Source organism: Mugil cephalus, chromosome 7 (genome assembly GCF_022458985.1).
Source record: "Mugil cephalus isolate CIBA_MC_2020 chromosome 7, CIBA_Mcephalus_1.1, whole genome shotgun sequence".
NCBI lineage: Eukaryota > Metazoa > Chordata > Actinopteri > Mugiliformes > Mugilidae > Mugil > Mugil cephalus.
In genome coordinates this window covers 11024296-11050377 of record NC_061776.1, presented here as the reverse complement: position 1 = coordinate 11050377, position 26082 = coordinate 11024296, and the positions used below count along the sequence as shown (strand labels likewise).

The following is a 26082-nucleotide window of genomic DNA, read 5'->3' as shown; positions in this document are numbered from 1 at the left end:
AGTCTGAAAAAAAAAAAAAAATCAAGCCTTAATTTTCACCCTGACGGTATCTTGACGGTTCCTGTGCGTTTGTCTGACATTGAAGAAGATTCTCGGCTATTTCGGGAAATCTGTCGGGAAAAAGCACAAGGAAGGAAGATCTGTGCGCAATCCAGCCATTGTTTTTTTTTTACGAAAAAAAAAAAAAAAAACAGAACTTCATCCTCCTTTTGATCCTGCTTCGTTCTCACACTCAGACAGACTGATGGAAAAACACCAAGATTACACATTTCACACTGCGCTCACAACAACCCCGCGTCCCAGGGGCCGAAAATATCCGAGGCTGCTCTTCCCGGCACGTCTGCGTACGCTGCGTTCGGGCCACAATGCCATCTCCATCAGCGCTGCTAATTCACTACCTGTTTACATCAAAGCGGCGGCGTGTTCGGGGCAAGATAATCATGTCCTGTTGTTAGTTGAACTAAAATAGAGCTTACTGGAATATACAGGATCTCAGAGGCAGCTGCCTCCCCGAGCGACTGGCTTTATTTTGAAATATAACGAGATCTGTCTAGGAAGCAGGCGGTTGCTGATTCAGGTACTGATTCAGCGGCGGCTGATGAAAATTTGTGGAGCAGGAGTTATTTGTCACGGACGCTAATGAGAGGAAAACTCGGAGTCGCACGTGCACAGCAACACGTCTCAACTGGTAGAAGGAGGTCAAGAGGTGATTCTCTGCCCTCAGCTGCAAATTGTACAAGAGCGATTGGGCTCGTCGGACCATCGTGCACTGCAGAAGCGCGCTGCATTACAAATGAAGCGGGGCTGAATTGCACCGCTGTGAATTCTATATCTTAAGCTTAATCCTATACTGAGAGCACAGTCTGTGAGGGCGATGCCTTAATGAGATTAGGACCTATAGTGAGTGTCTGATTAAAGCCACGTCGCGCTTCCCATTCTCAAGATGCTCTCTGTTTGTTCTGCCTTAAAAAGCTCCTAAACCTGGCTCATGGGCAAAATTCACATCGAGACGTCTCCAGTACATTTTGTCTCCAGCTTTAACCAGCGTAACCACGGCAGAGCACCCACCCTTGCTTTGCCATTTTGACCCGATTAGCGTCGTTATGGCTGAGAACTATTGACGTGTTATTGAGGCTGAGATGAACAGAAAAACAAATGACTCATAAGCACGTGATCTGAAAGCAGACGACGGCCGGTTTTCTCGGGGACTGGAAAAAGGTTGTTTTTTTGACCCTTAACGGTCCTGACATCCACCTAATCCTGACCTCTGGGTTCAGGCCAGTGACTTGGAGCAGCATGCCAGGCATAACATGGCTGCAGGTCCTCAGTGCCTGTTAGCGTGGTATATACATGGAGCGAGGGTCGATGGGGAAGACATTATTAAAAGACATTAATAAGGGTTGTGCATTATGTTGAACGCACGTTGCAGAAAACTGGTGAAAGAAATTTTTAGATCTTTTTCCTTAATTAAACATTGAAAAACTGCGTATAAAAGGTGAATGTAAATATAAAAATGTATATCTATATAGTATATGTGTTATATCATAGGTCTCTTTAACAGGGGGTTCACGACCCCTAGTGAGTCCGCAGTGGTACTGCAGGTAGGGTCGCAAAATGTTTGGTTGATTAGACATTTTTATATATATATTTTAAGTTTAAGTTTAAATTTCTCCATCATATTTTAGTGAAGGGATAAGGATAGCTTAATACTGAATTCAAAATGATAATAATAATGTGTATTTATAAATAGCACTAGGTCGCGTTTAATATAGAACACATATAGTAGGTAGGGGAATTAATATGAAATTACATGGTTCTGTTGTTGTTGATCAGAGAACTATTTTTGTCAGTCCGAGATTTTCATAATAAACCTGATGGAGTAGGAGTATAAAGTAAAGATATGGCGTTGCTCCAGTAAAAAACAAGCAGTAAACAGGTTTTTAATTACATTTTCCTACTCTCAGATGCCATCTCTCTTTCTGTCCTGTGTAAAAATAGAGTTTGCTTTGATTCAGTTGTGAACAACAAGTCTCCATCACTACGCAACAGTAATGAAGTAAAACAGACGGTCCTCAAACCGGTGTCAACTATCTTTTAAATGGAATTTGAAACTATCCTAAAAATCAGTGGAAGCCAATGGCTGCAACAAAAAGTAAAACGCATTCAACCCGTCAACCAGTAACAACACTTCATATTCATTTACTTTCTTTGTTAGGTACCATTAGTACAAACAAATCACACTCAGACGCACGTATTCAAATAATTAAAGAATGTGAGATCTGTTAAAATGTGTCTCCCCTTTACAGAGTTTCCTCTCAAAACGACTTGTAGTCGTGTTGTAATCCCACTTGCGGCAGGAACTCTTCCTCTGTGGTGTCTTCGAGGAAACTCCAACATCCGATATTTACATGATGGCTGTCGGAAAGCATTGCTTTCACACGCTACATTGTCGGGAAATCAGACCCGGAAGGCAAACAATAAGCAAACGTGGATGTCCTGGACAGGACTATGGATTTGGCACCGGCATCAAAAAAGAAAAAGAAAAAAAAAAAAGGGCGGCTGATTGGTTGCACGGAGCAGACACGACAAAAGACTCATAACATAATCACAATTTGGAGGCTGAGTTTTAAATAGAGATCATCAACAATAAATGGAAAAAAAGTAGCACTGCATTAACTGATTATTTGGAGGAAACGAGCTGAGAGACTAATAGCAGTTAGAAGCAGCAGCGGCTAAATGTTTCACTGTCTGTGCTAGCTAGCTGCTAATTTTGCTGTTAAGTGTTGGAGTTGTGGTGTCAGTGGATTTTTTTTTTTTTTTTTTATGTGAGGATGAGTCCAAATCATGCCGTCTGCATTTCTTCTTCAGTTTCCTCTTTAACAGTCTGCTTCCTCTCCACGTGTCTCCACTGCTTTCTTTCCAACCTGCTACCATTTCTACCTCTTCCACTTTGTTTTTCTCTCTCTCTCTCACTTTTTTTTTTGTACTGTTCACAACTTTAAAATTGACCCTTTAAACATGTCCAAAATTAAATGAACCTGTTTCAGACGTGGTTTTTAAATCGCGGTGGATGAGATTTTGGTCTCCACATAAAATATATTCATCCAGAGTTTACGGTATTCTGCATTCTGTTTGACATAGCCTATGGTGCACTGTGGAAAATAGTGGGAAGGACTCTACTATACACCGATCAGCCACAACATTAAAACCACTGACAGGAGAAGTAAACAACATTGACCATCTTATGACAATTCAATGTTCTGCTGGGAAACTTTTGGACCTGGCGTTCATGTGGATGTTACTTAGAAATGTACCACCCACGTAGACCAGACAAGGCACCCGCTTGTGGGGGTTGACCTGGCCTCCAAGTGCACTAGATCCAAAACTGATCAAGTATCCGTGGGATGATCCACAGGAGAACCTCAGAAGGCTTTTCGGAGGCACAAGGGAGACCCACACAGTATTAGTGGTCATAATGTTATGCCTGATCGGTGTATATGAAATATGTTATCCGAGGTTACAGGCCTGACAGATGCAAAAACCCACCCATGTCAGACTTTAGCTGTCGCTCACAGCTCAGGTGCGTTGGTTTAAGCTGCGTCTCCTCTCAGTAATGACATAAATCTGCAGGCAGGGATTAAAGTGCTCTTACATAAAAGCTGAAGCTGCAGGTTTTTTTTTTGCCACTTTACCTTATCCCAGCATATGTGTGTGTGTGTGTGTGTGTGTAGGTAGCAGCCTGTTTGACTGTGACAGCAAAAACAACTGGGTCAGGGTTCAGGGCGATAAGGCCGACTCAGTCCGTCAGGACAATCACACACAGCACTTCATGTTCACTTGTTGGATATCTGGGCAGGAAACAACGAGGATGATGTATTTTTAAAGCGTGGCCTTGGAGGAAAAATTGTGCGGACTGCGCTCAGAGATTTGGAGGGCCTTGAAAGTAAAAACGGACGGTACCCAGAGACCCACACCTATCCTCAGGTTAATCATCAACCCGCATGTACCAGGAAGTCATGTGAGAAAACGCCGGTGGTCTGCTTATAGAACATGGGAAAGTGGGCGTTATGGCAGAGGTTAGAGTCAAACCCGGACTCACGCGGACCTGTCTGACCGGAGGAACAATGAGGTTCACACATGATTCATCCCGGGGGCTCCTTCCTAGACGCCAGCACAGCACAGGAAAAGATGCTGCCATGTGTCGGCGGCCGAGTGGGACGTCCACCGCTGGGCCCACTTCCCCTTCCCCCGTGCGTCTGCGGGGTAGACGACCCCAAAGAAAGATTTCTTCCTGCTGCCGTTCCCACTGTTTGCAAAGACAATACTCGAGGCTTCTGAGGGGGACGCTTTGATGGATGCTCTGCTTCTCTGAGGTTAAGGGACATTTGTAGCGTGGAGGGGGCCTCTGGCCAATTGCAAGAGGCCGGTTTTTCAGACATGTAAGCACTCTTCCACTCTCACGCACCTAATTGAAGCCTGGAAACCAAATGTGCAATGACAGCGACTCTGCATCACAATACATTCCGGCAGCTCCCCCCCAAATAGTCACATGGCCCTCTTTTCACGCCCAACGCCAGTGCAAATAGTCAGCGGGAGCATTGGAGGGGCTCCTGAAACTCATGCCTTGAAAGTCATTTGAGTAGCTTCTCTAAAGCGCTCAGTGAAGTTTCTCTTGTTAAAACATGCCCGATCCTTTCCCTGCCAGAGAGCTGTTAATCCTGACAAGGCTGTGTGCCCCTAATTCCCTGGAAGCTGGAACTTGTCGTTTGTTGACATGTTGCGTAGCTACAACCATCGGAGGCTGCAAGTTAAAGCACTTCTCTTTTTCTTTTTACATTTTTTTTTTATTATTATTATCATTTTGACATTTAAATGGATGACAGATATGTCTTAAGATGCAGAGAAAATGGAACGAAAAACAGCCGCAAGGTGATTTAGTGAAGCCTCACAGTAGTCGGCGATTACCGACGCTTAAAGCGAGACCCCATTGTGCTGATGAGTCGGTGCCGTTATAGTGGGGCCTGTCGGTAAACAATGGGCACGGATTATGGTTAAGAGTCTTATTATTATCTCTTTTATCCCAGGTTAAAGCCACGCAACACCTGCCGATCCACGTGGACGCCAGTGCGCACGTCATCATATTCTTGCAGACAGAAGGAAAACGGCAGGCCCTGCGCAGACACGTAACATGCTGTAAAACGATGGGGGGGAGGGGGGCGTCCCATTACGGAGACGCAGCCGGACACAAACGTCGAACGTAGGAACACGTGAAGAGTGTCACCGACCGAAAAAATTAGAAAAATCAAAGTGGTTTCAGTCCTCATTCACGAACGTGCCCTGCTGCCGTTTTCTGAATAAAACGTGCACTCACTGGCCACTTTATTAGGTACGCCTGTCAAACTGCTTGTTAAGAATTGCCTTTGAGCTGCGTGCCTTTGTGGCCTGGTTGTGTTTCTTGTGGACCGATGGTCGACTGGAGCATCACGTAAACATGGATCCATTCTGCCTTGCATCAGTGGTTCAGTCTGGTGGTTTTGGGGATATTTTCTCGCCGCACTTTGAACCCCTTCACACCAAGCTTGGACAGTTCACCCATCTTATGGATATTTGGTTCAGGCATAACATTATGACCACCTTCCTTATATTATGTAGGTTTCCCCTGAGCCCCCAAAGCAGATGTGACTCATCAGAGAATGGACCTGGGCCTTCTGGGTCCTACGGGTTGAGGGGAGGGTTTTTGTGATTTGGGATGAATAATTCAAAGAATTCCAACCATTACTTGGTAATTTAAATATATTCAGCAGTAAGCTTTCACATTCAGCTCTTGTTAATACAAACTAGTGTTACTACAGTCAAATATTTCACGTCGAGGCCAAATCTGCCACCTTGAGTACACATGTGTTCAGAGGAAAGGATGCTCTCCCCCCCCCCCGACTGCTGCCTCCATGTGGCGTTAACGAAGAAAGGCCCCGAAAGCCCCGCACAAAGTAAATAAGCTTTGGCCCATGCATGAGTACGCCGTGCGCACGATGTGTAGGTGGCATTAGATCTTCCGCAAAGCTCTAAAGCGCAGGATTACTGAGCAAACAACAAACAAAGTTAAATCATTAAGTAAAAAGACCAGAACTGCGAGCGGTAAGTAAAAGCTAACAGGAGTGCTAACTGTTTATAGTGAGGACTAATGGGATTTAACGGAGAACACCGGGACACCGCTAGGTTAGCACCCACCTGAGAAGCCACAGAGAGAAAAACATTTCATTGTACAATAAACCTTTAATAAATAAGTTTGTCATTGGTTTCCCATATTTACATAATAACCACCGTTTACTTACGTTGCCATACTCATTTCTTGGCTAATTTTAGGCACACAGAGAGGGGGGTTCAGGCCACAAACCACATCGTACTAAAAACAGGAGTGGCTAGCAGGTAAAGTCTTGAGAAATATAGAATAATAATAATAATTGCACCATACAACCAAATAGACCAAGAGGTGGCCATCTCCTTGAGCAATAAATATATACATTTCTCTGTACGTACAGGTGGCGTTTGTACATTTACAGTGGTCTGCTTGGAGGCGAGTGCACGTGGGGGGGCTGGTGCAGAATCTTACCAATTTATGTAGGATCTGAATTTGCGTGTTGGTTCAATAAATGATAAACTGAAAAAAAAAACAATAATAATAATAATAATTCAATGCTAGCGGACCTCCTGTGTAGTAAGACCCCCTCTAAAATCATAAAACTTTGACAAGTGGTCGACATGTACAGCTTAGACTTGGAACAATTGACAATCTGAGGGAGAAAAAAAAAAAATGAAATGAAATTAAGCTTAACGAATGAGAGCAATCGCCGTGAAATGCTTGTTATTAAATGAAGGGTGTAATCAGTCTGGTGGACATTCTCGCATGACTTAGTAACGATGTGGAAAAAGAAAAGAGTCCTACGAAAAAGACAGAAGCTTTAAAAAAAAACAACAAAAAAAAAAGCTATAAAAAATAGCATTAAAACATAAATCTTCAGCCAAAGAAATTAAGACAAAAGAAAACAACAACAAAAAACACACGCACACACAGTACAAAATGGAAAACAAAACAAAAAAAAATTTGGCACAAAATATGTGACACACATGTCAGTCAGTTGTTAAACAGCGTGAAACCCACCGTTAGCTAGAAGAGGCATTTACACACCAACAGTTCAGAGATACTTTTCGCCTGATGCTAACCCGGTATGTGAACGAAGGGAACACAGTGTCACTGACGCTGAAGTACCAACAAAAACGAGACCTGCAAGTTGACCTGCGCCACCTACTGGCAGGAGAAACAACAGCAGCAGCAAAAAGAAAAAACAACAAAAAAATAATTCTTGCTCTTCTTTTCTGTGTTGTTGTGGATGCATTTAGATTTAGCTTAAATCTAATTCGTTACGTAGATAACTAGAGTTCACTTTTCCTGGCTTTCCTTGCCTGCAGGGGGCGACATCGAGATTCCTGCGGCTCTTGGTTTTGCTCCCGTAGGTGGCGTAGTTTGGCATTTACAGAGCTAGTCTGAATCCGTAGCCTGTCAAACGCCAACAGCAAGTAGGTCGATAAACTGCCTCTTAAAAGTTTCCCTCTTCTCAAACCGTCTGTGTGGCAGCTTAAATGTCGGGGGGATTACACGAAAACCCGCACCTTTCCCAATTACCACCGTGGAGATCATTATCCGCCACACTTACATCTCACTTAACCTTTGAATCTCCTGCCGCAGCAGCGTGACTGATATTGTTTTGCACCAAATGATATTAATTCAAAGCTCCGAACGCCGACTCGCTGATAGCGACGCTCCAGCTCCGAGCGGTCCGGAGGCTTTTTTTTAAAAATAAACCCGCGCTCCCGTGTAAGCCTCGACCCTGATGCTGATAAGTGTCAGGAAACAAAGAAAACGTCGAAGGGCGTGAGTAGAAAGGAATAAAAAGTGTGTAATGGCTCCGATGGGAGCAATAGCGTAAGATTACAGAGCCTTCTCAGACCTCGGTCTTCATACAGGTTATGTCTCTATATAGATTTATCTTAAGTCACTTCAAGGCAACATTTGTTTCTTGAATAAAAACTCGAAGCACGACTAGCCTTCAGTTTTGAACAGAGAAAAATATACAACCCAAACTGTACTACTCGTCTAGAGAATGGCAAGTAAACATTGAAAAAAACGTTTTCCGCTAGTAAAGTAGTCTCTCCCCGACACCTCTCTCTGCGAGAAGTGTGATATTTAAACAAAGTGTGGTCCGAACAAAGCGTCTCTCGTCTTGATCCGGTCCTAACGGAGATTAGGCGGACGCTCCTCCTCGCTCACAGGTTGACCGCCAGACGCTGCTGTAAACACAGAGGAAAAAAGACTGTGTTCCCTTCCCGGACGCCTCAACGAAAGCCGCAAAACGACCCGAGCATCAGGACAGAAGTTAGCTTGTGAAAGAGGCGTTACACAAGTGCTCAACCGACTTGTTTGTCACGCGAACGCCGCACAAACACTCAAGTCGCCACTTGGGTAACGAGAAGAGGAATATCGAGATATCACACAGGGATTTAGTAACGTTTGAGATGTACCCCACTCGCACTCAAAAATCAATTTGTTCTGATTTTGCACCAGGAGGAGGAGGAGGAGGAGGAGGAGGAGGAGGAAGGGGCAGGCTGCTGCAGACTCCACTCTGTTTTTACAGAAACCAAAGATTGAAGTCCAGCTCAGCCGAGTCACACACACACACACACCTTTCCACTGCAGCCCAAAAATTAATCAACACCCGCTTCCTTTCCTACAGGGTCTTTAGAGGGTCCTCACAAGCCCCGCCTCCAGAAAAGAGAAAAAAAAAAGGGGGGGGGGGGGACAGAGGGAGAGGGGGGGCTGCTAGGAAAGGAGTGCCCACTTTTGTGCTGTGGACACAGACACCTCTTCACGGCACTCGAGTCTGACGCGTGCCCCCCGAGTGCGTGTCCGTGTGGTGAAATGTGTGGATCTGTCCATGTGTGCAGGGGCTCTTCTGGGGGCGGGGGGTGGGGCGAGCGATGTGGGCCCCCACCCCCTTTAGCTGAGGTTATACGCTGCTGTCCTCCAGCAGCGGCTCCTTGCCCTCGGCCCCGCTGCCCTGAGGGCTGTGCGAGTGGCTCTGCGCCCCGTTACTGTGCTTCTTGTAGGCCCCGGGCCTCATGCCGGGCCCCGTGTGCTCCGGGATGAACAGCGCCACCAGCAGGGACAGCAGCACCGAGCACGCGCCGAACAGGAACGGGGGTCCGGGGATGATGGCACTCTGGAGGGGGAGAGACGGGAGAAATTCAGAAGAGCGGCAAACACACGTGACTGCGCGTGAAACACGGTCATCATTTCTTTAAAAACAAAATTAAACAAAGCACACCTCGTCTGTGGGGTTGGCCATGACTTTGGAACCTTTCTCAGAGACGTCCGTGTCGGTCAGCTCCACGTGGAACAGGTAGAAGACGAAGCCGTAAAGGGCAGGACCCAAACCGTTACAGAGGCCGCGGATCCCGGTGATCATCCCCTGGACGACTCCTACAAATCAAACACGCGCGCTGTGAGTCGCCCGCTTGCGGTTTTTACACGCAGACAAGGTTAAGACAAACAACAAACACTGGCGTGTCAGTTCCTTAACAGCAGCGAGACATTAATCATTTAATCTCCTGCACCGGCGCATGTATATTTCAGCGAGCTACAACGCGCGCACACGGAAACCCAAAACAGAGGCTTGCACGCAGCATCGTAAACCAAACACGGACGGCGGAGGCGTCGTCGGATTCTCTGCAGTAGATTTAGAAGGCATCCATCGATCTACGTCCAATTATTCTGGATATGGATTATTATTATAAGTCAGATCTAGGCTACAGCAGGTTAAGCGTTATATTCCACACGTCCTGCCTGTAGCCGTGCTTTCTAGTTCCTCTCTGGAGAGAGGTCTGATCCCTCCAGTGAGTTTTGGTGTAGTCTCTTTCTAACGCGAAGGAGGAAGTGGCTGAATTTATCCTTCTTCATTTAAAAGATACAATTCATAATGCGCCCAGAACCATATTTTAAAATTAAGAAAGGAGCAAGGAGAATCTTTTGCATGAGCCACTTTGTCACAATAACATAACATGAAGAGATTGGACCATGAATGAGGGAGATACCAAAAAATGTCAGTAGCTACTACTGTGGGAGCACCGACAGGCCTGAAAGGAGATACTTTAAGATTTAAGATAAAAAAAAAAACCTATATAGATATATTAAAATAAATAAACATCCCTTTCACCCTCATAGCGTGGTATCTGTGTCATCCTCAAGCTCAGGTCGTCTACCTCTACTTGGCTGTGCATCCTACACCCTGCTACTTGCACCTTAGGTCTGATCTGGTAGATCTTGGCCTCTATGGTTCTTGTGCTGCCATGACTAGTGGCTAAAAAAAAAAGATGTCAGGTGCAACCGATGTTTGAGGAAACCCACCTTGCTGGTCGGGGTCTGCGTTGCGGGACACGATGGCGCTGATGGCGGGGAAAGTGATGCTGGACATGGCTGCGACGGCTCCAGCTGCCCACATCATCCTGCAACCACAAACACAAACACACACACACACACACACACACACACACACACACACACACACACACACACACACAAACACACACGTGTTAGGGATACAAACTAAATCCGATTTAACCTTTGAAAAGCTGGATTTACAGATACCTTCGAAGGTCGGCTAAAGGTTATTAGGATGAAAAATATTTAGAAAAGATGCAAAACGTCAAAGCTTCGAATCAGGTCGTGTTTATTTGGATTGTTTCGGGGGTAGAGACGCTGGACGTAAACAAGTCTGTTCTTTACCCGTCTCCGCGGATCAGGACAGGAGTCTCCCCTTAATATATAAAATTTGGGCAACTTAACCTTTGTTTAACTCGATTTCCGGGGGTTTGTACAAAGGAGAGAGGAGCAGCGAGGAGACATGTTGCGAATGTTTTCTTTCACAATCAATAGATATTATGGTGGCTGGCCTCCTCCTCCTCCGGGCCAAAACAACGAGAGAGAAACTCAAGCTGCTATGATCTCACTTCACCAGAAATGAAAGCGATAGCGCGACTTACATGTATTGTTGTCGGTTTGTTTTATAACCATTCTTTGTATTCACAGGTTTGAGCAAATTTAAAAAAGCAAATATTAACTGTACTGCTTTTCATTTTCAAGGGTCAAGCTTTTAACTGTAGTTTCCAAAGTGGTGACACATTTGCGGTTTTGTTTATGCTGAAAAATAATTTCAATATAAATATTTAGTTGCCATTAAATAGACTCAACGACACCATTGCTTGGGGCTATACTTCCCTCTAGTGGTTCGTCAGGGCAGTGAAATAACAGCGACAGAAAATAATGAATTCTAGTGCACAACAGCACAGATGTACGGAAGCCCCAAGCGGTCATGCATTCACACGCATGTTAATTTCCCATGTTAAGTTTTCTTGACATCGCGATATATATTTATTTATCTTGGGGAAAACAGGTTTTGTCTTCTCGAGATCTCCAGAAACTTTATCGTTATCTAGAAAACATTAACGGACAAAACAAACGGCTTATTATTATTGTTATTACTACATTATTACTAACATCAGTGTTAAATGCATCGGTCAGTCACGTATGACGGAACTCTCTCTAATTAAATATGCAGAGAACTCGAGAAAACAGAGCAAATTAAACTCGTTATCACTGGAAAATGGAGGAAATAATATGTGTGGATGAATGACCGCTCAGGGCTTCCGTACAGACGCACATTATTTTATACATTATGTCATTTTTAAAAATATACGTACAGCATCTGTGTTTAATATCAAGCTAGAACCGCTCAGTAGAGTACGTTTGACTTTACAAATAGATGTGATCAAGCTCTCGGAAGATAAGGAGTAAATTATAATGATAACATAAGAGTAAATAAAGGTGTTTTTTATATATATATTTTTTTTTCTAAGTGAAATAAGGACAGATAAACATGTTGCTTAACCTGTTAAATATTTGCTGACTGTGCTTTTGCAACACTCCGCAGGAAATGATTAGTCAAAACCAAACTTCCTCCTTTGTTTGAGACTGTATTAAATGAATGATTAAATCGAGGGTGAGGTGTACCCAAACTTTTGAATCTGAACTTCATGGAAACACTGTGTTTACCAGTGGGGGAAGTGCAGTAACGATTAAATAGAATCAAAAAGGAATGTAAATGACCTGTGACAGGTCAGAACTGGTTGCGTTTTCCCTCCAGTACGGCCGGGATGAATAAATAAAGTTAAAATCTAGAAAAAAGGGAGCAGGTTACTGACCAGGGCTGAGAGCCGAAGCCGTACCACGCCAGCTGGAGGATCTGGAAGCCGAGGCCCAGCAGGATTGTGTTCTTATTCCCTATGGAGCGCATCAGGATCCCCAACACCACCGTCTAACGAGAAACAAACAAATCATTTAATGAAACGACACAATTCAACCGACTTCTGTCCGTTTGACATAAAATCACAATTTATTAATAACAGAAAGAATAAGTTAATTGGTATCAGTCACGTTTTGATCCTGCTGTAATTATTTTAATTACCAATTTTATTTTGTTTTTATTGTCACTATTTTCTTTGTGTGAATGGGTGATTGTATTTGTATTTTTACAGTATAGGCACTTTATTTAGGCATGAATGACTGCAAACACCCTTAAACCATTCTAATTAGGAGTGGTGTGTATTTACAGTTGGCTAACCTGCACTTTACAGACTGTGTTTGTGTGTTTTGTGCAATGCTTGTAGCCTGGCGTTTTGTACGTCCTGTGGGTTTGTGTTGAATGTTGTTTTGTATTTTTATTTTGGACTACAATTGAAAATGAACTTTCTGCTAAATCTGGTGCTAAATCTATTCATGTTGTTGACACTGATTAGCGTATGTGCACATGGTTCTAAAAACATAATAAAATAAATTACATACACAAGTTGACACCGTGAGGGTACATTCTTCACAACACTTCACATTTTATAGAACAAAACATGACTGAAACTAATTAGCTTGAAATTGAAAGACTCACAAAAATGATTAGCTACGACAAAAAAATAAAAACATTAACCTCCTGAGACCTGAGCTTTAGTTTGGTGCACATTTTTAATTTCTCCAAGGTATTTGGGATTATTAGGACCTAAGAAGTATAAAAACTAAGCAACACCTTTGAACAGGAAGTAGCCTTTTTGAAACAAGTACGTCCTCATATGTGGACATGAGGATTATTTCACTGTATAATACAATAAATTTACCAATATGTAACAAATTATAAAACTGAACATGACTGAGCAAAGACAGAACAGCAAATAATTAATAGGTATTTGCTAATTAGCGAAGTTATAGCTTGTTACTATTGATAGAATTTGTTATGTTTGCGAGTCATATTAAACTACAGAAGTTATTCATGCTTATGAATAAATAAGTTTCAACTGCAAAATTTGATGAGGTTTTGCACAGTTTTGCACTTTTGTCCCAATTGGCTGTAGAACGAATTCACTAAAATTAGTTTTAAATGCAGCAGAAGAAGCTCCCACAGACCTAAAACTTTATGTCCTCATACGTGGACGTATGGTTTCAGGAGGTTAAGTCTCAATTTTACATGTTAATTAAATGCAAAACAATTATTTACTTATCAAGTACCTGAGCTAGTATTGAGAGGATCCCCACAACGGCGATGAAGGCGGCGACCGTCTCAGAGGAGAAGCCTATTACCTGGGGGCGAGAGGGAGTTACAAGTCAGGACACGACGCTCAGACGATATATCCCAACACAAAGCCTTCACTCGTTTCACACCTGACACAATGCAAGAAGGGGGTTTGTTTGTAGTCTTTTGTAAACATTTACTCATGGAAAACCGATTCCCCGTTATCCTGCTGGTGTATTTGGGCTAAATGTGCTGCCCCTTTATCTGCTTCTATCCTCGGAGCACAGGTGTGTTTAATTTATGACAATGAACATGTACAGATATATGAGAGCAAGTGGGTGTAAAAGAGCCACAAGGCGTGGTGAGTAACGTTATCCCAACGATCCAAAACTACTAGTAGTAGTAGTAGTAGTAGTAGCGGGGGCCCGCGTGGGACAGACCTGCCCGACTAGTTCATCTTAGAACTGTTTACACAAACTGAACAATCCTCAGTTCCAAGAAGGAGGTCACGCCTCCTCAGCTCGAAGCCGCTCCCAGATGCTACCACAGCGTAATGACCGAAGACGTCTACTTTTGGCTACATGTGCGCAAAAAAACATATCGGTTTTCCTGCGGTTGCCTATTGTTGAGACGTCTAACGGCTTATTCTTGGCACCTAAACAGGCTGCTCAGCAAACCTGCTCATCCAGTCCTGGAGCAACGTCCGTGGGAGCGTGTGCTCGACAGTTTTCCCCCTCAGCTAAAACTGGGATTTATTCCCTGAGCTTTCATTGAGCTACACAAACGGAACAAGTGTGAAAACTGTCTCATAGTTCACAAATTAAACTTAAAATAAAAGAAATACAGTAGGCTAAAACCAAACAGCCACAAGATTAAAACCACCAGCTGGTGATGTGAATAATATTGATCATCTCATTACAATGTGATGTTCTTCTGGGAAACATGAGTCCTGGGCATTTAGGTGATTTTGGTGCTTCAGTTTTTAAAGGTTGAGAAATGCACCGTCTTTGATAGCCTGCAAGACCCCACATAACGCCATATAGGTCTTTAACAGGGGGTCACAGAGGTACCGAAGGGAGGTCGCAAAATCTTTGATTGATTAGATATTTTTTTATATATAATTTTTTTAAATTTTCTCCCACAAATTTAAATTTCTTTAATTTCCCAAATACATTTAGCTATGTGTAAAGTTAAAACTATTTTCTTTATTTGTCAATTACATACACACACATACAAGTCAGCTATGTTTATGTTAAGTAATGAATATCTGAACCTGTGTATTATCTGCAATCAATATGGAATTGCAAATAATACGGTTAAAAAAATTATAAAATAGAGTAGAGTCATTATTCATCATTGGAGTTTGCTGAAACCTGACTAATAAAAGGCGTGGACAAAGTTTGTATGTTTTCCATTCTTTAAGCACCAGCACCGTTTCAAAACTACCATTTTGGCACCAGATAAAACCTCAACGATACCCCCGTCCCTCTACTTACTACCACCTGGACATTGTTGCAGACTAACCCCACCCCAACAGCAACGAGGGAATGAGGGTCTTTGCATCCCGGTGCCAAACGTTGCCCAAGTAAACAACATTAACTTTTTGCAGCTATTTCCTCTCCCAGTGGCTCTTCTGAACTCCATGGAAGCGTTCGTCTCCTCATGCATCACTGAGCCACGGCCGCCCATAACTCTGTCACTGGTTTACCGCGGTTCCTTCTTTGGACCACTGTTGATAGGTGCAGACCAGGAACAACCCACAACAGCTGCAGCTCTGGAGAAGCTGTGACCCAGTTGGACCGGCCTTCCCAATTTGTCCCACGTCAAACAAAATGTTCACTTGCTGCCTAAAAATATCTCACCCGCCCATGATAATAACGATAATAAAGATACCAGGACCAGATGGTCACAATGTTAAGGCTGAATGGTATAAGGTGTATCCAAACAACATAGCTTTTTTTTTTTTTTTTAGATGTGCATTACCTGTTTGAGATAGAGGAAGAAGCTGGAATACTGGCCGGCCTCGGGGAGGTAGGAGAGAAACACTGTGATACATATGAGCAGCACCGTGGAGTCCTGGCCCACTTTACGCAGAGACTGAAACACAGAAGAAGAGTTTGTTCAACGCACAAGCACGAGACATAATCAAGTTCCCTTTATTCAATAAACCTTAAGCAACAACAACAACAGCAGCAGCAACAGCGCCGGTGTCCAAAGTCCTCCAACATCTTAAGTAGGACAGTGAAGAAAGCTTTAAATTCACTGTATCTATACCAATATAACTCTCTTTAAATACGGAGGGTGGAACTCATATCAACTCTGCATTAATCTGACGTGTTTGTCAAGTTGGTCTGGGTTTGAGTCACAGTTTATTTTGTTCATTGTCATTTATTCCTCCTGTTTTTACTGGCCACTAAAATAACGACGGTTGCCGACTTCTTGTTCTGCGAAAAAGTATTTTTATTATTTATGTGAAGACATTCAGTTGTGTATCTTTCAAAGAAAAACAATTTATAATATAAAAATTCTGTTTCGGTTCAGTTGTTTCAGTTCTGCTAAGTACCTTAGTTTAAGACAAACTTTGGACTGTAATGACAGTGGCGGCACGACTGAAGATTAAAATCTGATCAGATACATGATCACTCAAATAAGAAACGCAACAAAGATAAACTTCCTTTAGAATTTATTAACCCTCAGAGGTAATTTAAAAATGAAGAACTTGATTGCTTTTAAATTCTGACAATGAATCACTACGTTGCAACATCAGGCTGTTTGCTACAACGGAAAACATTCATATGAAACTTCATATGAAGTAAAAACTAAATCCCTGAACCTTAAACCATGACCCTTTTTGTTTAAACCAGACTAACGGCTGACAAAGCGACCTAACGTAACACATATCAAAATAACGGGCCGACACCGGTCAACAAAGAGCATTTGGTTCAACTCACAGCGAAGGGATCCGCCTGCTCCCAGGAGATGGGAGCTCCCCATGACGCTGGCCTCATCTTCTCCGGCAGCGACTCTGGCACGGCCACCAGGATGAAGCAGATGTCAAGCAGGGCGATGGCCGTGGCCAAGATGACCACCAAGGTGTCGCCGTAGGCCACGGACAGGTAGGCCCCGATGGCCGGGCTGGTAACCAGGCTGGCTGCAAAAGTAGCCGACACCTGAGGGGGAGGGGGAAATAATAAGTAAGTGACCGACGGCTCCTTTCAATCAAAATGCTCTTTAATAAAGAACTTTGTCGTGTGTTGAACCGAGTAGTGTCCTCACCAAACCGTATGCTGTGCTCCTCTCATGCTCTTGCGTGATGTCCGCCACGTAAGCAAAGATCACAGAGAAGGTGACGGCAAAGACACCAGACATGGAGATGACGGCAAAGTACCACCTGAAAGCAGACGACAGTTCCTCCTGAGAACTCAGACAAACTAAAAAACCTTAACCAAGTATTTGTTTGATAATGAAAATTCATCATTTATGTCCTTTATTCTGTTGTTGAAATAGACTTGCAGCCCGTATTTTCACTCACCATGGGCTGATCTTCATCAGGGGAATGGGCGCACATGTGAAGAAGACAGTTAGCAGCAAGAAGGACTTGCGTCCCCATACGTCCGACAAGGCTCCGATCAGAGGAGCACTCAGAAACGATAACAGGCCCTGGAGCGTGAGGAGGAAGAGAGACGGAGGTTATGTCAGAGCAGCACGAGTCACCCGGCAGAATTTACAACCCATAAATTCACAGGGACACAGTCAACGGTTTTTTAAAAAGTTGCAATTATTAAAACCATGAACTGAAGCTGAAACTTTAACAGCCACCGGGAAACAAATGGTGCGTTCCTTTCGTACTCGGAAATTTCTTGGAAATTCTCCTGGAATTTTTGACTGGAACGCCCCCTTGAAGTCGGATTTCCTGCTCAGAAATCCGTAGAATCCTCACTACGCCACGACGGCCGCCTCCATGTGTAAAGAGTAATTAGAAGCTCCTGTAATATTCTGTTTACAAGGTCTCTGCAGATTCCAACAAGTCAAACTTGAGACTTTCTAAGACTTTTTTTAAGACCATAATGAATACAATTTAAGACCCACTTCACATCCATACTGGCAAAAAGGAAGTCTGGGATTACTTGCAAAATGTATGAATTTATTCACAGTTCTTTCACATTGGATTACAAAATGCTAAACCTAACTTAAAAACAAAAGAAGCCTCTTTATTGTGAACTAATGTTTGTTCAGAACTCAGTGTTAATTGATTAGCTGCTCCTCAGTCACGGCAACCACAGCTTTGAATGTATAACTAGCGTTACTGTACGTAACAGCTCATAATGTTAAGGATAATATTCAGCTCACAGTCTGAGCAGTTAGCCTGTTATTTCATTGATAAGTGTTGTATTAGCACAACTTGGCCAAAGAAAACTCAAGTGATGCTGAGGGGTTATAATCAACTTTTCTCCACTGCTCCGCTCTAACACACCGCGGTGCGTTCACAGCATGCTAGCTCGCTGGTTGTGTTCGATAAATTCTGACCGAGCTGCACCGGCACTTTAGTTACTTTTTGTAGTTACATTATAGCGTCTTCAAAAATTTAACATTTAAAAGCGAGATTTGCCTTAAATAAAAGTAACAGCGTTACATTTTTAACACATTTTTAAGACCTTTCAAAATCGTATTTAAGACATTTTATGGGATTTTAAGAGAATTTTAGACATTTTAAGGCCTTGCGGATACCCTGCTTTAATAGCACTTCTGATTACTTTTTGTTGCGTTAAATTGGTCGTGCAGACAGTATTTTTCAACATACAAATGTTGAAACGCTGTCATAGTGAAATTTAAATTTTTTTATGTGTTGAAATATGGGAACTACAAGCCTGTGTCACACCAACAATGGCTAAAAACATTAGCCTGCTTCAACCAAAGCAGCGCGAAACACCACAGTGTATTTTCTTCTACATTCACATTAAACAATTGAAACTTTGGACATTTTTTATAAATTTCTTTCGTGGTCATCACTGTAAATGAAAAAACTCATGCGTTGGTTCAGGTTATATGTTGATTTATTTATGTAGTTTTTATTTTAATTGGCAATCTTAAATAGCCTAAATTTAGTTTAATGTTATATCAAGCATTTTTTTAAAACTCTTACCCTCCGAGGTAAATGGAACGTGTACAGACACATGTTGATCTTTAAACATTGTTCCTCAGATGACAGGAGAAACTTGTTGAGCGTTTGCAACCACAATATTATTCTCTCGCCGTGCGTTTTTTAAATTTTTTATTTTTATTTTTTTGCATTGACACGTAATCGTCATAATCAGTCATTTCCTGTTGATCACAGAAGGGAACAAAAGTCGACTTGCAACCTCTCTGCAGACAGCGCCCCCACCTCCTCCTCTCTAATCTGACTGACTGCTGCCAGGGTGGGCTCGCTGGGGGAAACCTGCCACAGTTACCGGGCAGCCTGCAGGTGTTTTCACATAGCTGCGTTAGTTGTGAGCGGGGCGTCACTGAACAAGAGCTCACACGCTCTGCAAATCTTCCATGAGCAAACAGAAGCGAGACAAACCAGCGCTGAAGAAGGACGTTAGTAACGGCCGCTATCACCGTCACAGGTGTGCCGTTGTGTACATCTTTGTGTGAGAAGACAAATAAACGCGTTTCATATTAATCGGCCGTGAAACCACTTTGCAAGCTGTGAATAAAAAGACAACACAACAGCACCTGGGAACGCGCTCGGTCGATTTGCGTTCATATCGCCTTGATGATAACGAGGACACACAGAAGAAAGTCGTCCTGTCCGCGTGTGGTCTCTTACCTTCACTCCATGAATAAGTCCATTCATCAGGAATGTGTGTTGGGGGAATGTCTGGCGTAATACCTGCAGAGCAAACACAGATAAAGCCAGATGAAGTCGATAATAAGGCTGGAAACAGTGACATAGGTGTTGACCTACAGCTACAAGGCAAAACAAGTGCTGCCACATTGTAGAAATAATTTTAAAACAATGCTGAAACAAAAACAAACCAACATTCAAACAGCAACCACCTGTAAATAGTGCTTTGTGACTAAGGCCTGGTCGCTGCAACATGATTTATTTAAAGGTCAATATAACTCTACAGATAAACATGGTTGACATTCCTCATGGCAGCGCTAAATCCTGTTAAATTTATACACGCGCAGTGGTTAAAAAGGCCGAAGACGCCTCGTTTCAGATGATCCCGAGCGATTCGAAGCTTGGATTCGCTCCGCTCTCACAGGAGTTCTCCCGAACATGTTTCAGCACCAACTAATTCATCAGCGGGGGGGAAAGACTGTAAACTCAGCGTTGTTTTGTTTACGCCCGACAGATAAGCCCGCACTCATCTGTTTAAGCAGTCAAGTGACCCAAATACTTTCCAAAACCAATGGAGCCGGAACCCCGGTTCTGGTCCGCTTTAAGTGCTGTTACGGTCGTTCGCGGTAAGAGACTGGACGACAAAATGCTTTTGCAAAACACGTTATTCTCCAGGTAAATGCGACAGATGTTCTGCAGGTGCATTTAGGAACCTTGTAATAAAATGTCAGCAGATATGTAAAATGCGTTATAGCGCATACAGCTGGACACAGGGTTACACCAAAAAATATTTACCCAATAAAACGGTTGCTATGTGGATCGTTGAAATAAATGCAAATTCAATTGCCAAATAAAAGATAGACCACTGAGATGTCTACTAATATAATAGTCCTGCACTAATCCCCCTTTGTGTTTGTTATAATGCAGAGAAACATGTGTCAGTTCAACACTACACACATTAATATTATTACCTCCAGTTGAATCAAACAGCTCTCTGTTATTTTAATGAGTTCCTAATGAACTGGTTAGCGAGCGTATTTTATCATAAACACAGTAAACCAAAATACAGACAGACTGCGTGTTGTGTCTATGCTCTGTTTATAGCTGCGGCCCGAGAAACGGGACACAAAGAACCCCGGTGAAGCGAGGCCGTGTTGGTGTAATGCTTTATGTTTGTGGACATGCGGAAGAGAAAATGATTCATGGGTATCGTGATAGCTAAAATCCACACAAATTTGAGTTCAAAGTCCATTACGTCAGCGTGCAGCAGGTACCGCGCGTAAGCAAGTGTCATTGACACCGGCGTGGGAGCACAAAGCTTTGGTTCGATTCGGGACATGTGGAGCTGGCACTCGACAACAGGATCTGGTTATTGTTCAGGGGCACGTAGGGAAAAGCTCGCGGCGCAGAGAAGAATCCTTCCTCTGGGAGTCAGTTGCCCAACACACACACAGACTTTGAATGCTCAGCGAAGACTGTTGCTGCTGGGTACTAATGAAGCAGCGCGCTCACCGGGAGCAGTGAAGCAGTCCCTCTCATCTCCGGGCAGGCCCCTGATTAGTCCGAAATGCTAATCCTGCCTCCGCCCGGAGATCGCGAGGGCAACAAACCCCCAGTAATTAACGCTTAACAGTTACGCGTACGAGCACCTCTTCAGACGGGAGATTGTTGAGAGAACGTGTTGCGTAAGCCCGTCTGGTTCACATCATGTGGCTCACAGATGTTTACTCATCATTTGTTTGAGATGAGATACCAGTTTCTCCCGAACATCGTTCACGTTCAAAGAACAAGTAAAAAAAAAAAAGGAATGCAGTAAATGTAGAGTTTACTTTAAAGCAACAGTGAGGAGAATGAAAACTATTCAATCCATCTTTTTTAAAGTGAAATTCTTGTAGATGATGCTGCTTTAAATGCTTTAACAACGCGCTATGCACCCAGGTGAATTGTGCGTGGTGGTTTGCCCGGCCAGCATCTGCGCTGTGGGCTGACACCACAAACCGGTGACCCCTGATAAGCCTCTCCAACAAAGAACGGACGCTCAAACAATGCCACAGTTTGATGCCCTTTTCATATTTCTCAGTTCATTAGCGCCTGGCAAAACATCTGCCAACACTCACGCACAGAAAACAAAACGACGTGGCCCACAGCCTCGCTGCATTGATTAACAGTTCAATTATTCATCAGGCACTGATGGTTCGGGAGGAGGGAAAAGCCGCTCTTTGGCCGGGTTTTCAAGGAAGAAAAAGGGGGGATAGATATATCACAGTGTGCGTTGTCAGATTACACTACCGTGTTTGTCCGTGCTTACCGTGAGCATCGGGGTGGTGAGGAGACCCCAAGCGAAAAACTCCAGGAAGATGACCACCACAGCATGGTAAACACTGGGCTCACCGATTCCCTGAGGCTGGATGGAGACAGAGCCGGAAAAAATGGTTAGCGGAGAAACAGAGAGATGTCAACATGCAAAGTGCCTGTTGATGGCAACACATTAACAGATCAAACCTTTTACTTGGGATCCATTTCAAGAGACCATTTGCCTAATGTGTGTGAATGTGAAACTTTCTTGGTAAGGATTTTCATCTGCAGTAAGGGAAATATTGCACAAGCTGTCTAACATATTAGTAGATTTTCTGTGTAAAACTACTACTTTATGTACAAATATCAAATTTAAATACTCGACCGATGAACGGAGTTAGTGAGTAAGAGGAATTCAAATGATTCATAACCTGAAGTTGCAAACTGCAATTAATGTGCGTTAACTGCAGACAATTATGAAAAAAATTATAACGGAAACCGTTTTCTACTGAAGAACGTACAGAGAGACTCTAAATATAAAGTCACTTTGTTTCTGCCACTGCTTGTTTTCGACCTCAATGGCCATGTTACACTTTAAGCCTTTCGCAATGCATGTGCGGTATAGAAATCTAAATTAATAGTATGTCGAGCAGTGTGGCTCTATCATTTAGAGTAATTATGAGCGGATTAAGTCATTAATGAGAGTGAGACAACATGGTTGAGCTGTTAACATGACATCTGTACAATCTGCTTCTGATTATCAACAGCGTTAATTACAAGTAGAGGAGCATAATGCCAATCAAGATGTTTCATTTCACCAAGATATTCATAGCAGTGCTACGTCACGTTAGCGGGTTGCCAATTTCCTAAGACCCATATTTTAAAAAAATATCATTTGAAGCTCATTAACAAAAGAAAAGTTTAAGTTAAGTTTATGCACATTAATTTAACCGGTGATATATTTAGTGCTGTGGTTTACTAGGCCGTACTAAAAATATAGACCTATATCTGTGATGAGCAAAACACAAATATACGTCCGTAGTATCTGACTTGCCTAAGATGAAGTCGCCTCACTGTTGAGGCCTATAGAAATCTTTAAAGTGAAAAGAACTTGTGAGGGAGGATGCTGAGCAGGATTTCCGCAAGAAAACACACTGAGGTGTGATAATCACGGGTCAATTTAAAAGACACTAGCTGCTAGTTCACTGGCTCATTTGGTTTATCGTCTCCCCATGTGGAGGGTGGAAAGACATCGCAGAAAACCAGACGAGAGGCCCGCTTGGGGAGCAAATCAGAAAAACTCCCACCAACTTTATTCCACTGCGCGTCTTTAACCACACCACCTACCGCACTGATAAAATGGGGAACAATTTGTCGTATGGATGTTGCAACTTCCTCTCCACTAAAATGATGAAATTACTCTCCTATTTGCCGTGGCTCGATGTGTAAAGTCGAACTTTAATGGCTGTATCCGCCGAAAGGACCAACAATGCTACGGACAAAGAGCTTGATTGGAGCAGAGCCCCGTCGTGTCAGACGTGGAGATGTTTAGGGCCAACATGGTCTATTCAGGATGCCATGACAATTACTTAGAGAAAACAACAGCCTGCATTGTGTTCACAACAATGTGTCTTCATATAGATTTCCATTACTGTCCAACTGATTACATAACTAGTACTGATGCCTCACTGTATAACAAGCACAACACTCTTTTGCCAGCCGCCTAATTTAGTTCAATCACCACATCCACCATCTATATGACCAAAAATGAATAGACTATGATAGCAAATAGACTATTTTACCCTGTTGTTGAAAGAAATATGATGCTTCCGGGTATATTGATTATATTACTGATACATCATAACTGTTTTACAGGTGTCAATAAACCAGAAATGGGAGAATAAGTGTGCCAGAAACAACAGGATAATAATTAACAACATATTAGCACCAAACCTCAAATGGCTAATGTTATACTAATACATATAGTTGTTTATACGGGGTTGGTGCTAAAGTCGGTGTTTATACTTGTCTGGCTCGACTTGAACGTAGCTTCAACTACCACTATCACCAAAACCCGGTGTTTAAACCTCTATGAATTACACTAACGACAAAAACTGGGATTTATTATCTGAGAAACTACCTTAGTGTGTGTGTGTTATTAGCCAAGTAGCACGGGAGGTAGCTTCAAAACAGCTCCGTGTATGTTTATGGCAAAAAGGTAAAAATAAACCTAATTAGACACATATGCTAGTGGGCTAATGTTGAGCTGGCCTCAGTCTGAGCCTGTAACAAGCAGCTTAGACACATTTTACACAAACACGAGGTTCGGTTCACACTGGATACACACGTAGGGCAGATAATGTGATATTGGGTGTGATTAAAATGCCCCGCTGGGATAGTCGATGGAGAAAAACACAGGTAAACCTGTCACCAGGCAGCTGACGTGTAAACGGCTGACATTAGCCTAGGCCGCTATCGTAACGATGCTAACCGTGCTAGCATGGTGTTAGCCTTCATGGTTGACATTACGTACAGAGGCAAAAAAAAACATCGGAGACCGATAACGAGAAAGAAACGCCGCGTTGACTGCTACATTTTCACAAACAAGGCTACTGGCTAACATCAGTGGGAGGGATCCAGTGCAGCTCGCTGTTAAGTTAACGAAGATAAATAAATATTTAACTCACACTTCCTCCATCTTTTATTATAATTTTCTTTGCAAGAAGAATGCTGCGGTTCAGCCGCTTTTTCTTCTTTTTCTCCCCCGTCATCGTTAACTTATGTCCATTCTTGATGTCAAAGGGTCATCGTTGCTCCTATCAAAAGTAAAACAGTCTACTAATATCGGCTCCAGGCAGCTAGCTAGCAGTGAGCTAACTGAATGATGATGATTTCTCATCCCCACCGTCTTCCTGAACTAAAACACGCCCCGCCCCTCCTTCGCAATACCCGCGACTGATTGGCTCTCTAATGTCGGAGCGAACCCAAACGCGGCCTCTGATTGGTCGAGGAAAGGTTGGTGCCATTGATCCTCACATGATGATTTGTGAGCATCACGCCGCGGGTAACAAAGAGGAAATCCCTTATAAGGAGTTACGGCTGTGTTTATGAAGAAAGTGAACAAGATGTTCGACTCCTTCCACGGTAGGGTGACCGCTGAGACGTCCCCGATTTACGGGGATAGTGAAGTCCCCGTTTTAGATGACCTGTCCCCCGGCTAAAGCTGTCCCCGAAAATGTCCCCGATTTTAGCGTTTTATGAATGAGAAAAAAGAATGTTGCGTGTGGATGAGAACAACGGTTACTACGGTAGCTGGATAGGAAGCGCTAGCGAGCATGTTGCGCACAGGTTACGAATATTACGGTAGCCTGTCGCGGAGCTATTGACATTACAGACATAGCAGTTCATATTTAAGTTTAAATATAAATAAATACGTCAAAATTAAATCGGAAAAATAAACCGTAATACAGTAACAACATTTTGCTTAACATTTTAAATGTTTTATCATATGTCCATATCAAGTATCCACATCCAGAGCTCGATCGCTTCAAGGCACTTATTCTAAACAATGGCAATCTAAAAGTCTTTCAGTTTCTTTTTTCTTCTTTGTATTTTGAAAGTTTGGAAATGTTTGTATGTGTCAATACTGTATTTATTATTGCTCCATTACATGTCATTAACACTTGGATGACGATGCACCTAGTTTAAGGGTTCTGGGAAAGCTTGTATTGAGCAATGACTCAAGATGAAACCTCTTGCGTTGGAAACTTGTCACAGTATGCACAGCTGTAACAAATTTACTGCTAAAAGCAAAAACTGAGTAACTGAAGATTTGGCCTTCAGAAGAAATATTCCAGATGTTATCAGGGATGAAAAAAAAATGGTTGATTTTTGTGATCTTTTTAAAAAGATATGTTGCATTTGCTATCAGTCCATTTTTTTTATTGTTTCATAATAATTGGATTAATGGCTTAAAAATGGACTTGGATTATTCATTGCATTTTTGTGGTGCATAATCCACATCACAAAAGGTAAACAATTTGTAATAATAATCCATTTACTAATTTAAAACTGGTTCTTTACACTGAATTATATGATAGATTCGATTTTCATTCAAGATGCACAATCATTTTTGTCTGGCTTTCTTGATAATACCTGATTTATCACTTCAGCTAATTAGTTACCTGGTTCATTTATTCCATTGATGTTCTGTTTCTTTAAATTGCTTCAACTAGAAACATACTGTATCAGCCAAAACATTAAGACCACTGATGACGTGTGTGACAAAGTGAA

At 42.7% G+C, this 26082-nt stretch overlaps 1 protein-coding gene across 1 annotated transcript; it reads right to left on the bottom strand.

Annotated features, from left to right (window-relative positions):
* Nucleotides 1–6253: 6253 nt before the first annotated feature.
* On the bottom strand, nt 6254–24696 carry mfsd14a2 (major facilitator superfamily domain containing 14A2). The gene is made up of 12 exons (XM_047589495.1): nt 24477–24696; nt 21803–21898; nt 19477–19539; nt 17197–17324; nt 16941–17055; nt 16616–16834; nt 15648–15761; nt 13661–13732; nt 12313–12425; nt 10460–10557; nt 9381–9535; nt 6254–9275 (listed from the first exon to the last, which is right to left on the bottom strand). Exons 1-12 carry the CDS (start codon nt 24558–24560, stop codon nt 9063–9065), a joined length of 1470 nt encoding a protein of 489 aa, XP_047445451.1. The 5' UTR covers nt 24561–24696; the 3' UTR covers nt 6254–9062.
* Nucleotides 24697–26082: the final 1386 nt, after the last annotated feature.

What these genes read in the sequence shown, in the direction of transcription:
- mfsd14a2 (XM_047589495.1), bottom strand. Translation starts at nt 24,560, where the DNA reads ATGACGGGGGAGAAAAAGAAGAAAAAGCGGCTGAACCGCAGCATTCTT. An exon ending in CTGATGAAGATCAGCCCATG is followed by an intron (nt 17,056 to 17,196) that starts GTGAGTGAAAAT and finishes GTCTGCTTTCAG; the next exon opens with GTGGTACTTTGCCGTCATCT. An exon ending in TGGCCAACCCCACAGACGAG is followed by an intron (nt 9,276 to 9,380) that starts GTGTGCTTTGTT and finishes CTCCCCCTCCAG; the next exon opens with AGTGCCATCATCCCCGGACC.